Consider the following 14,041-nt stretch of genomic DNA (forward strand, 5'->3'; position numbering starts at 1 on the left):
CAGGGCCAGTTTTGAGCCCTGGTGCTCAGACAGCACCAACAGGTTCGCCAGGGTGGACCTGACCCAATGCAGCTTGCTTGGACTAGTGTTGAAACAGGTTCTGTGTTTGGCTCCAGTCAGCTGCTTCACGCTGAGTATGTCATTTTATGAGGCTTTTACACGTGTTCAGGCAGCTGATACGTCTTTTATCCTTCAAAGGACAGCCCTTCAAGCTGCTAGTCTTCTGAGCTAAGGGAGCGAATGGAAACAAGTTGGGGTCATCTTTGGCTAGAGTTAGTATGGGTTGAGATCCAGGGAAAAGGAGATGTTCAGTCTGTCAGGCAAGAACACGTTAAGTAGGAGGCTGATGGTGGGTTTCCACATGCCTGCAGGATAGCTGAGTGGCCACAGCAGGAAAAAATTAAGCTACTGACTGCTCTTTTTCCATTATCTGTGGGTGATCTTTGAAAGTTATTTATGCTTCTTAGGGGTCTGTCTCCCAGTGTTTCCTTTTTTTTTTTTTTTTTTGCCATGTGATTAGTTTTAATACATGCATCACCTTTAACTCAGATTGTGGTTGCATTCTGCAGCACATTATAAATCTCTCTTAAATCCAGGAGAACAGTCAGTATCCAACTGATGAATTTCTGAATGCAGAAAGATCTGAAACCTAATCTTTGATTTTAAGAAAATGAAATACAAGTTTTTACCAGTTTTTAAAGATTTCTCTGGTATTCTCTCCAAGGTAGTAATTCAGCCATAAAGATGGCTTTATTTCTTAGATAATAGCTGAGAGGTAATTCTAAAAAATGGCAGCTCACTAGGGATTTTGAAATTGTTACAAGGCATATGAAAATGAATTCTTTTATGTAAGGCAAACAAAAAAAGATGAAATGGTTTAAAGAGTACCTTCATTTCTCTCCAGAAAACTTCCTAACAGTTCATATTTTTCAAGCATTAGAAAATTGTCATGTTTGTTAAAACATAATTATTGGGGTCAGAGGTCTGACAGGTGCTAACTAATTTTTCAAATTTACTCCTGTAGAAATCTTTAGAGTTATCTTTAAAATAACTGTCAAGGTTTTAGAGGGTACTTTTCTATGAGTTTTTTTTTCTGACTTTTTTTTGTGTGTGAAAAGATTACTTTCCTTCATATAGTAGCACCAGCTTGTTTTGTCCTGTGCTGCCCCAGGATTTTTTTGAGGTAGATCTCAATATTGGTAATCATCCCATGGATATGCCATTTACAGAATAGAGTTGTGATAAGCTAACATTCTCTGTAGATAACAACATTATCCAGCACCTAGAATTAAAAGTTAACAAAATGTCAACAACCAAATTGCGTATATTCTTTTCTCAAAGTTGCTATTGCAGTCTAGTCCAAGCTGCAATGCAATTCTTCAGTAGCTCATGCCATTTTGCTTAGTAATCACGTTGATTTCAATGGTACCATATGAACTGAGTCAAAAAAATTCTGTGAAACAGTTGTGGCTGGGTCTGGAGTATAACCAGAGCTCAGTGAGCATGCTTCCTATTTAATCTCAGTGCTGGTGGAGATGCTGCCATTTGATATCTGCACCAGAGCAGGCTAATGCTGATGGTACACAGTTTTGAGGCAGGAATATGTTAAAAGGTTTACTTTAAATATTGTATAACTTGCTTTAACAAAAAATTGAATTTTAAAGGAAAGGACTGAGAATTCAGGGAGCTACTTGGTACAGCTCCTATCAGATTAGTTTTCTCTGGTCATAAAACTGTTTATGAAACAACTTTATTTCATATAATCATTTCTATATTTTTAAAGTAAAAATGGGCTTTTTATTGGTTTTATTACTGATGTTCAAGAAGTGTTCTTGCACGTGTCTAGTCCAGGGACATCTGCTGAATTTGACTCACTAAACTATATGCCCCTAATAGTAATCTGATTGTTATATATATATATATATATATATATTTACTATAACCATTTTAAAATCTTTTATGTGTAGCAGTGACTGGAAATGACCCTGTTCTTGAGAGCCTTGGATGACTGTGCTCCACCACATACATTTTTTTGGATAGTCACCTTTAGTTTAAGCAGAAAACACTGTTATTCTTCAGTGAGCCAAATCTGATTCCTTCTCACTTTAAAGTTGATATGAATGCATGGGCCATTTCAAGCAGAAGTCTTGCTGTTTCTAGTGTGTCTCAACAGAAACTCAAAAGTTGCCCTTACACTGACAGTAGTTCATTGTTTTTCTGCCAGTGGGGACCACTGCAAGGCAAATGGAAAACTGACTTCGATGAGGTGGGTGGTGCAAAACCTTCAGTTTGTACTACACCTTGGTTCTCTTCCACTTGCAGTTCCAATATTCAGACGGGATAGTGACTGAAATACATGCTGTATATGAGGTTTATTTCCAGTGTTGTTACTCTGGAGCATGGTCCTGGCAGGGCTCTCTGTAACTTAAGGCAAGACCTCACCCAACTCTGTAATCTGGTTCTGTGGTTGGATAAAAAAGTGTTTCTCAGTACCCTTTAAATACATGATTTTTCCATAACTTAATTAATTTCTTAAAAGTTTAGTTCAGATGAGACTTGAAATTCTTCAGAAGGGGGAATACATGCATTTGGTCTACATAGAAATGAGCATAGAAAGGGAATGGAATGAATTCCAATCTTCTGCTACCACAAGTGATAACATCTTAATTACCTTCATAAACTCATCCAACTCCCTCTGAAACAGATCAGATGTTTTGTTGTTGCTGTTTTTATTGGGATGCTCTTCCAGTAACTCACTGTGGCACTGTCAGAAAACACAGACAGGGATAAAGAGGAGGGGGAATGCCCCTGGTGTGAAGGAGCAACTGGGATGTGCAGAGCTCTCCTGTGGTGTGGACAAGGTTCTGGTGAGAGCTCGTCGGTCAAACCATCAGGAGGACAGGGAGGGAGGCAGTGTGTGGGGGGCGTTACCAAACTCAGGGTCTGGGTGAAGAGTAGATGAAGCCTTCTTCAAAGCCCTCGAGGAAGTCGGAGGATGGCAGAGCCTGGCACTCCTGGGCTCTGTGAACCTCTCTGTCGCCTGCTGGAAGGGCAGCACAGCCGGGCACATGTGGTCCTGGAGGCTTCTGGGGGGGTCAGGGGCAACTTCTTGACAGAGCCTGGTTGGGCCACTGAGGGACCTGCTGTCCCTGCTGGGGTGGGGGAGATGTGGTCTGTGTCAGCCTTGGCCATGGTGAGCGTGAAATGCTGAAGGTGACGATCCTGAGGGGAGGGAGGAGAATCGCGGAGCCCAGGCGTGGGGCGTCAGGCGAGCAGCCTGTGTCTTGCCCAGGGAGCAGGCGGCTGGGATCCCATGGGAGCAGCTCTGAAGGGCAAAGGAGATGAGGGAAGCTGCCAGGTCTGTATGGACCACATCCTGCAGATGGGAGAATGTTCCATCCTGATGCCCAGGGAAACGAGCAGACAAAAGCCAAAGCCTGGCTTGGCTACACCAAGAGCTCGTGGTGCAGCTGTGCTGCAAAAATGGCCACGTACAGGAGGTGGAAGCAGGGCCAGGCTACAAAGAAGGGCTTTAGAAATACTGCCTGGGCACGCAGGGATGGGGTTAGGAAACCCAAAGCTCAGCTTGAACTGGCAGGGACATCAAGGGGCAAGACAAATTGCTTCAGTATCTATTTGGGCAGTAAAAGGCCAAACAAGGAAATGCAAGCTCGCTGCTTACTGGGGTGGGTGACTTTGTGGCAGTGGACACAGAGAAGGCTGAGGTCCGTAATGCCTTCTTTGAACCAGTCTTCACCACCAAGGTCTCACAGGCCTTGAGGCTCAGTGAAGGGGCTCAGAGAGGTGAGGAATGACTGGCAGTGGTTGTAGACTGAGGCAGGGATTATGTGCAAGAACTCATGGAGATCAGAGAGGTCCCTGGTGGCTGGACAGAGCAGCAGATGTCACACCCATCTTTGACAACAGCCCAGAGGACAACACGGGAACCTAAAAGCTGATTCTCTTCACTTTGGCCCCTGGAGAAATTATGGAGCAAGTCTTCTTATGCCTGACCTACCTGTTTGCCTTCTGTGTTTGAAAGTCTGCATTTGTGGTTAAGAGGAAAATAGTGGATATAATTTGCTCAATCCCAGCAAAGTTTTCAACACAATCATCTTCTTTCAGTCAGGACGTTATGCTCTGAATTGTTGGACAATTTGATAGCAAAAAAGTTGGTTGGATGTTCAGGTCCAGAAGGTGGTGGTAATGGGACCTACGCTGTCTGTAAGCCAATTATAAATGGAATAAATCAGGGGTCTGTGCTGGGCCCTGTCCCACGTGACAGCCTCTCTTCATCAGAGACCTGCAAGAAGTGAGACACTGCTGTTCTTGGGTTTGCAAATGACTCCCGATTGTTGTGACACACGATCAGGTCAGGGCAGCTGCCCAGAGAGCCAGCAGGAACTTCATGAAATTAATCAAGGGCAAATATCAAGTGCAGCTGCTGGCTAGGAAGCTCTGTTGCAAGGGTAAAGGCTACAGCCCAGCTGGGAGCATTTCTGTGATAAGGCAGACAAGCTGAGCATGAGCCAGCAGCATGCCCTGGCTGTAGGGATGGCCAACACTGCCCTGGGCAACCCAGTACGGGAAAGACATAAAGTAACTGGAGCAAGTTCATCAGAAGGCCCCAAAGCTGTCTGAAGGCTGGAGCACTTACCCTGTGAGGGAAGGCTGAGGTCTTGTTCAGCTGGCAGAAGAGACAGCTCCAGGGGAAGTGATGGGCCTGGGAGCTGTCTGCAGAGCCCTAGGATCCCCAGAGCAACCTGGTCTGACCTCAGAGCTTACCCTGGAGGTTGGGCTAGATGTCCTCCCATAGGCCCTTCTAGCTTGAATTGTTGTCTGTGATTCATTCTATGAATATTTTAAAACTACCTTGAAATTACAGCTAAATTTATTTGCAATCTATTTGTGTCCTTGGGTTCTCGTGCTTCCTAGTGTTGTTCTTTGCCTAAAATTTTATTTTGCAATGTAATAACTAAGAATAATAACATTGTCTCAACATTTGGTAAACCAAACAAGCCACGCTCTTCTAATTTCCTTATGTGAAATACAGTCCCTGTTCCCTTTGCATCCCCCTCTCTGCACCTGTTCTGATTTGAATTCATTTATCTTGCATGTAGGTGATTACAGCACTGCGGTACTGCACAAATCCAAATACAGGGTCAGTGAAGAAATATTTGTATCCTGCACTAGCTACACTTACTACTGAAAACATTCTGCAGTACAATCCTGGCATAGATCTTTTTTATTTTATTTTTCAACTGTGTCCTGCCCATACTAACCCTGTGGCTGTTTAATCATTTCCTGATCTCACTTTCTGTATATGGAAATATGTAAGCTCAGACTTACGCAAAATTATTGTGCTACAGAAATGACTAATAATGACAAATCTTGCTATTAAAAAGGTTTTTCTGGTATTTGCCCTAAATGTTTTTCTAACTCATTAATTTTCATTACTCTTAGTTGAATCATTTTCCCTCAGAAGCTGTTAAGTGTTATGGACATGAGTCTTTCAAACATTTGTACACAGAAATCTTGTCCTCTCTTAAATTAGATCTATTGATCTTTTCTCGTGAGTCACTTTCCTCCAGCACCCTAATCATTTGGATGTGAATGGAAAAGATCTCTTTATAACAAAATGTTTTCATATACTTTTGTTTTTAGGATAGTGTAAATAGACTGCTGAAATATGCCTTAAATCTCACAGATCATGGGTACCTAAAAGGTGTGAGACAGCCTTTTAAGTATATTGAGCAAGGAATTAATTATTTGCCTTGTACTAAAAGTGCTTTTGAGATACTCTGATTTCTACTTGGTCATGTGGAATTGTAGTCCTTCCGGGAAATAGGACATTATTTAAGTGGTAATTAAGAATAATTAATTTCTGGTGATACAGCAAGCTTCCCCAGTCATAGCTTCTCTTGTTTCTCCACAAATTCCTCCTTTGGGAAATTTTTGAAAGCTACTATGGAAGGGAATTCTCATAGTTTTCATTCTCAATGAGATTACCAGTTGAATGTTGGTAATCTGTCATGGAGGATATTAAACGGCTTTTGTTGAGATACCATTTGGCTGATCACAGCTGATATACTTCTTTTCACTTTAACTGTTGAAAGAGAAGTAACTCATCTGTAGATTCAGTAAATTTGAGCTTGTGAGACTAATGCAGAATGCTGGGCCCTCTGTAGAGTCCGTCAGCTAAATGTTTATGAATAAACAAAGAGCTCTTCACTCCAGTGTTTATTTTCTATCAAGTGTATCCTTTCAAGTGTAGTTGCAGAAGCGTCCTGTGTCTGGTCTTGGTATGTGGGCATCTTACAAAGGCAAGGCTGACACCGATTCCAGCACCACCCTGTTGATCCCTGAAAAGGAATTTTCCAGGCACAATAGTCCAGGTACTGCACAAGATATGTCTAGAACTAGTCACCCATTGGTTACAATATATTTTGGAACACAAAAACATTTAACTTTGTATGAGCTGTGGGAGCCCAGCAGTGCCCATGGTCGTGCTGCCCCGTGCCGGCCCCGCCACAGGTCACAGCTGGGCCCAGCAGCCAAGATGGCGGCGCCTCGCCTCAGGGACGGCCTGGGGAAGGGAGAGGCTGAGAGGGGCTGCGAGTGCTGGCCCCAGCCCCATGCCCTGCATAGGAGTGAGGAGGCGGAGGAGTGGAGGATGGAGGGGTGCAGCTGGGGCTGGGAAGGACAGGTGGGTGGGTGGATGGTGTTTTAGTTTTTAGCTTTGTTTCTTACCTTGCAACTCTACTTAGTTGGCAATAAAAGCAATTATTTTTCCCCAAGTTGAGTCTGTTTTTCCCGTGATGGTAATGGGAAAGTGATCTCCCTGTCTCGACCCACGAGTATGTCCCACCTTATTTTCTCCCCATCATACAGAAGAGGGGCAGTGAGAGGGCGGCCACCCAGCATCAACCCACCACAAACTGTTGCAAGCAAGCCAGGGTTGTTGATCTTCAGTAAACTTAATTATTCACTTGGAAATTATTTAAATTTCTACTTGATTGAATGATATTAGAATTTCTGCCATGAGACAGAAACAGAAGCAAACTCCATGGCACTGATTAGCTATCATGATAAAAATGAATACTGATTTATTTTTAATATCCTCTTTTGTTACCTGGCAAAATTAAGGCTCTACATTTATTCTACTTCATTTTCAGTTAGGATTTATTATTTCAGCAGTTGCAGTGCAAAGTTGCAATCTCCTCTTTATTTTAAAGAATATGGGTGGACAATGTCCTGTCATTAGAATACTACTGGAAGCTCACAGGCTGCTGAATGCAGCACCGCTGCTTGGAAGACAGTGTTATTTATGTCTGTGCACAGGCACAGCTCCAGCAGTCTGCAGATCTTGGAGTCTTGAGAGGAAATGCAAGACTCTTCCCGTGTCTGTGTCACACTCGTGTCTGATATCAACATCCCTGTGGGAGAGCTAAAAGAAGAGTATACATCTTCCCTAATGTTTTTAGAACACCTGCTGGACCTCCCACTTAACAGCATGGGACAGTATATCCCTTACTTACTTTCATCAACCTGAACTGAAACAAAACAAAGACATTTAAAAAAAAGCATGCTTGACTTCTGTCAATATTTTTTTTCCTTTTTGAAAGGAGGTTGTTCAGTTTAATCCTCATGAAAGTGGGAAAAATAACAATAGTGCGTTAAAGCCAGAATTTAAGAAAATACATTTAAATATATATATATATATATATTTTACTTAAAAATGACTTTCTTCAGCATTCAAAGACCTAAGAGCTAAACTGTATCATATACACCTCAGGTAACAAAGTGACAAAAGATTTAATAAACCAGACTATATAAAAAGCAAGAGGGTTTGTTGTTGTTTTTTTCAGAAAAAATGTATTTGTGATTTAGCTGATCATATAAAAAGCATTAAGTTTTTTAAAAAATGTGTATTTTTTTTTCAAGTGTTAATGGTTTCACCATTCATTGTAGCTACATTCCAAAGCCCTGTAACATCAGGACACATTATCCTTATCTGTGTAGCACAGTGAGTGTAATCATTACACTGAGGTCACTCTCATCACTACTTCCCCAGAGCCATTATCCTCTGATGAATCTTCCTGAGGCCTCATGCGGTTGAATAGATGTAACAATACGTAGCCACACTGAAATCTTGGTGAGGTTAACTGTGTTGGGTGAACTAAATTTCTGTTTCTAAATGCAGTCAGCGGTAACCACAATGTCCTTCCTGCTGAGGATTCTCCTCGATTGCTCTCTTCTATATCTGTAGCTTTATCATAATTTAACACATCCCAGTGTAGATTCACAGCCCTCCAGCGCTTAAACACTCGATAAACAGATGCACCTTCATGTACAATAAGTCCTGAAATTAAGAAAAGAAAGCATTAGTTTTTACAAAATGTCACTGCATATCATTTCGAGAACAAATAAAGCTGTAACTTCATAATACCATGTTGTAATGAATCTGGCAACTGCCAGAATCCATTAAATTGCTTGTAACTCTCATAATTCAAATAAATTATACATATGCAGTATAATATTAATGTGTTTAAGATTAGGGAAGGGAGCATGCATGTATTTAGTGTCCTTGTATATTTATAGCGATTTTAAACCCTTCCATTATATACTTAACCAAAATCCAAAATTTACACAAACTTCCCAGTCATTATAATTAGGAAATAAAATTATTTTGAATGGAAGCTCAACATGACCAATACTGGAATTATCTGAGCGTGCCTAACTGAAAAATATATCTAGATTTAAGTAAACCAATACAAATCAACCTGACCAGCAGATTTGTAAATTGATTGTTTATGCTGGTGTTATCCTTGTTCACAGTAAATCCTATTTATTGATATTTTTACCCATTTAAGTAGATCTTTAAGTCAGACCTTCCGTAATAGTCTTACATTTGTTCAACAGTGTTTTTTAGAATTCAGTACAAACAAATGTAACTGTTTTCACAGTCTTATTTCAATTTGGGAACATGGAACAGTTACAACAACCTTGAACGGCTGCAAGAGTAATGACTTTCTTGCTTCAGTAGAGCAAGAAGAAATTACATGTTATGATTAACAATGATGAACATGGCAAGGATGATGGGCATTCTTCTTTTGCTTCAAAATTCAGTAGACAAAAATCAAGAATCACCCTTTTTGTTGAGATCCAGGAATTCTTTTAGAAGGTCCTTTCAAGGAAAATATAATTTATCTGGAGTCCTAAATAGACCAATCTGCTTCTGAGCTTCCGTGTAGCTAATACGTACTGTAAGCATGCAAGCAATTTGCTTACTTAAATGAAATTCTTAATTTTTTCATAGGTATGCATATATTTTTACTTTTTTTTTTATATTTATATGCACATTATTTGTGCATAAGTGATTTAAATATGGATTTACTCAGGAAATTCATGGAGCTTCAGCCTTACTGGTTTTTTCCTCTGTTCCTCAGCAGGCCTGGCAATGTGTATGGTTCTGAGCAATGTCATATGCTCACTCTGACTCTCTGCTTTGAGAGGAGAGCAGTCTGCCTACCCAAACACATTTATAAATTAATTGTCCAGAGTGTTTTCTGCCTAAAATTTTCCTATATGTTGCGAAATCTTTATTATCATCTGTGGTGCCACAGGCTACAGTTCTTTATCACAAGAGATTTTATATTACCTGTTCCTACACAACAAAATCGTGATTTAAGCATCTGAGTCTCTCAGTGGGGCTAACTGATACACGAAAAGAGCCATTCAAAGAAAGATGACACAAGCAGAAAGGGTGATAAAAAAATGTATATGAAGAGCAAACTGCAGATTCAAGTGCAATGATTTGCAGTGCCTAGCCTAATACCTTTTTAAAGAGCATTACATTGAAAGATGGATAAACACAAAGATGCAGAAGGATGTGATTTCAGATGTAGTAGTCCTCCAAGCCTTTCAAGTCGCCTAGAAGTCATTGAAGCATCTGATACAGGCTAAATGACATTTGATCACATACAAAATCTGCAAACCAAATAAGCCATGGTTTTATTGCTGTGACAAAGATTCTTTTTTTTTTTTTTTTCCTGATCGATTTCCTATGGAATGATAAGAGCATAACTGTAGCTTCCCCCTACCCGTCCCTAGATCATACTATTTTTCAGTCCAATCTTTCTCAAGATTGTGATGAAGCAAAATTGAGAGAACCTATTTACCCCAATCTAAAGATTTCAGATACCTGCCTACTCTGCCCTGGAATCCAAACAATGTATTTCAGAACACAGAAGGAAGCAGTTGAGGAAGGATCATTGAGACACTTAAAGATTAAGAAGTATCGCCCCAGAATTACGACAGAAAAGTCACAGGTCTGTTTCTTTAAGAACTTTTTTTCTGTTTTTGAGTTTTTCAGGATTTACTGAAATTATATTTTCAGATTTTTCTCAACAATGGTAAAGAAGAGAAATTGCCTTTAAAATGGAAGCTGTTGTTCACATATGCTCTAAAAGAGCCAAGTAACAAAGGAGCAAATATTGCAAGGATTGAAACAAAGCTGTCAGATTTGGCAATGCTGAAGGTGGAAAAAAACCGCTTTCATAACTTGTCTCTTCAAAAACTTACTTTCCTATCTGATAAAACTACATATTCAAACAGGCTTATGTCGAAGAGGCAAAAGAATGCCAGGACTTGTTTATCTCTTTTGAAAGATACTTTCAGGGGAAAACAAAAACAAAAAAAACTCTGCACTAAAAGTTCTGAGAGCATAAACAAGAGGAAATCTGGGTAAGGTTTAAATGCTGGATGTGATTTTCCAGTTACAGAGAAGTTCTGATGCTCAGAATATGTGCAGTTAGTCACTAAAGTGAAGGTGTAAGATACTGGCAAAGAATCTTTTTCTTAAGAGTTCCACAACAATGAATGGGGTAGAAGAGAAAAAAATGATACATCCTTGAATTATACTAACTTGTTCCAAATACCATGGTTTCAATAGCACAGAGGACGTATTTGTACAGTCCTAGAGGAAAAAATTACAGATCAGCAGAATACCTTGTTTGACCTATACGTTCCTAAGAGGAAGTGTTAGAATTCAGCGCTGTTAGCTGTTCTGATGTTCTGTCCAAGTAACATCTACAAGGGACAGAGTCTGTGGGATGAGGGACCTAGCAAAATGTGCTAAGGCTCTAAGAAGGCTTTACCTCCACAATTTATTTCTAAAATGTAGTGACTGTGATGGGAGCCAGACAACAGGATTACAGGGACATCATTTTTGTTCTTTTATTGCAAAGTACTATGAAATTCTTCCTTTTGTTCTGTCCAAAGGGTTTCATATCCCAAGTCACAAGAACACTTGAGCTTTTTCATACTGAATGTCTGTATAAGAAGGGCACAGCTTTGTTCAGGGTGGCATTAGGTTTTTATGTTGTTTTAGTTATCACACTAATTTCTCTTACAGCGTTTTAGAAATGGTACTCCCAGAAGCATAAAAAACTTTTACTGGGGAATAAAAAACACTTGAGAAATAACTTCAACCATTGGACAAAAATGCCAGAGTCCACAGATGAGAAAAAAAAAAGCAATAAATTGGTTAAAACGTTAAACACCTGCTCTAAAAATATATTAATTACAAAGAACTTCTGCCTGTACATATTTACAACTAAGTGAGTTAGTTACACACGTGTTGCAAGGTATTTGGGGCAGTCAGGGAGAAAGAGGCTTGAAAGAGGGCTTGAAAGAGGACTGTTTCATTGGCCAAAGAAAAGTAGTCCGAGAAAAAGTGGAAGCAGAAAAGGAGTGGGAGGCCAATAAGGAGTAGGAGAACAAAACAGGAGTGAAGGCCAAACAAAAAAACTAAAGCTGAGAAAAAGTGAAGGCTGAAAAAGGGTGAGAGGCTGAAAAAGGTTGGAGGCCAAAAAGGAGTGGGAGGTTGACAAAAACGTAGATGCTGAGAAAAAAATGGAATATGGAGGGGGGTGGGAAGCCCAGAACATGTTAAGATTTAAAAAAAAAAAAAAAAAAAAACGATGGGAGGCTGACAAAATGCAGAGGTTTAAAAAACATGGAGGTCAAAAAGTGGTTGGAGGCATAAAAGGGGAGAGGGGACAGAAAGAATTGGGAGGCTGAAAAAGGGTGGGGGGGCAAAAAGCGTTAGGAGGCCAAAAAAGGCTGGGGAAACAGAGAAAAAAAAAAAGGCAGGATTAAGAAAACATAAATCTTGAGAAAGAGTTAATAGTGGAAAAAAAAAAAAAGCAGAAGCTAAAATAAAGTGGAGGCCAAAGAGAGGTGAGAGGGTGAAAAAAAAAGTAGAGGCTGAAATTGGCTGAGAGTCTCAAAAAAATGAAGTCTGAGAAAAAGAAAAAAGAAAGTGGAGGCCAAAAAGGGATGGGAGGACCCAAAGGGATGGGAGACTCAAAAAAAGTGGAGGATCAAAAGGAGAATAATTGGAAGCCATAAAACGTTGGGAGGCAAAAAGTCATAGTGTGAGAAAAAGTGGAGACTGAAGCAGTGTGGGAGGATAAAAGAAAAGTAGTGGGAGAAACAGAGTGGGAGGCTGAAAAAAAGGTAGATTCTGAGAAGCAGAAATCAAGTGTATGGGGCTGATAAAGTTGGACTTTGAGAATAAGAGGATGCTGAAATAGGATTTAAGGCTGAAAAGGGTCGTAAGGCTGAGAAAAACATTAATTAAAAGGTCGAGGCTAAAAAAGGGTGAGAGGAAAAGAATAAATGGGAGGCAGAGTAAAATAAAAAAGCTAAGAAAAAAAGTTGATCGTGTAAAGGGTTGTGAATATGTCATTACCTTTGGGCAAACTACTTTTTAAATGATGACAACAAAATATATTCAAAAAATAGAGCTATTTAGATTTCAAAAATGACCAAAAAATTAATATTTTTAATGCAAAGCTATAAGGAGATGCAGCTGAAGGCAGTCGGACTAAATCTTGGTTGTACCTCTCATTCACTTGTCTTGGAATGGGTGCTGCACAGGCAAATCCATATATATGCACAGATTTTGATTGAAATAAACAGATTCTAGTGGGAGTATAGATATCCACTCATTGCAGGTCCTTTGTAAGACTAAGCTTGAACTGAGAGAATGTCATGGATGACTAAATACAAATGAGAACAGAGGACATAGAAAGAACTGTGTCTGGCCATAAGCATTGTGCAATGGTAAAAGCATATGTTAATGCCTTTTGGAATTCATTAGCATAATTGACAGTGTCGTGTTTTTTATATAATTCATGAATAATAATTACATTAATCTATTAGAGAACTTTATTCAAAGATTTTAAATTAAAACTATCTGTCTAAAGTCATTTATTGATGAAATGAAAAGATAAAGTTGAATATATTAATAAATATTTTCAAAAGTTACAAGAATTCTTGGTTTTACAAGCCTGCAGAATGCAGATTACTTTAAATTATTTGCAGATTGAGTAGGCTGAATGAATCTGAATTATCAGAATTTTACAATTACCAAACTGCCGCTTTCTGAATTTCCAGATATATAGTTAACTGTTAAGTCATATCAGCACTAAACTTCATAATTACACAACCAGTGTTCAAATATGTTTACTTATAGTCAGTTTCAGTGGAAGTGATGTAAAAGTTTGCATGTATTTCTTTATGATAGGACTGCAAAAGATGCATTTAGGTCCTCACAGGCAGGTCAGTTTATCTGGTGGATGAAGACAGCTATGTATCCACTTTGTTCCTGCATGGTGCCCGTTAGCTAGACGCTCCGCAGCTGTACGAGGTACATGCTAGCTCAGTAGCTTCCTGGCCAGAGGTGTCTTGAGCCTGACTGACTAGAAGGGCAGCCACCTAGCTCATGTAGCAATCTACTGAAGGCACACCTTACTATAGTTTACTTCTGTAGATAAATTCAGTAATATTTCTTCTCATCCACAGGCATTCCCAACTGATTTTTAGATTGATTTGATTCAGGTGTTTTAATAACCAAAGGAACTGAAAGACATGAAAATCATTTAAAATAACTGGTTACTCCAATTGGCTGATGCATACCAAAGTAGATTTTGAAAATTGGAATCTATGTGAAAAAACAGAATTCCATATAAAT

The 14,041-nt window shown here is 39.6% G+C and overlaps 1 protein-coding gene across 1 annotated transcript in view; it reads right to left on the reverse strand.

Moving 5' to 3' along the window:
• Positions 1-6,411: 6,411 nt before the first annotated feature.
• Positions 6,412-14,041, reverse strand: part of MARCHF11 (membrane associated ring-CH-type finger 11) — a 30,650-nt gene continuing 23,020 nt past the window's right edge. Inside the window, exon 4 of the mRNA XM_048072094.2 lies at positions 6,412-8,362. Within this exon, the coding sequence (XP_047928051.2) occupies positions 8,040-8,362 (323 nt within the window). The 3' untranslated portion in view covers positions 6,412-8,039. The remainder of the gene's footprint in view (positions 8,363-14,041) is intronic.

The sequence above is a fragment of the Anser cygnoides genome, chromosome 2 (genome assembly GCF_040182565.1).
Source record: "Anser cygnoides isolate HZ-2024a breed goose chromosome 2, Taihu_goose_T2T_genome, whole genome shotgun sequence".
Classification (NCBI taxonomy): Eukaryota; Metazoa; Chordata; class Aves; order Anseriformes; family Anatidae; genus Anser; species Anser cygnoides.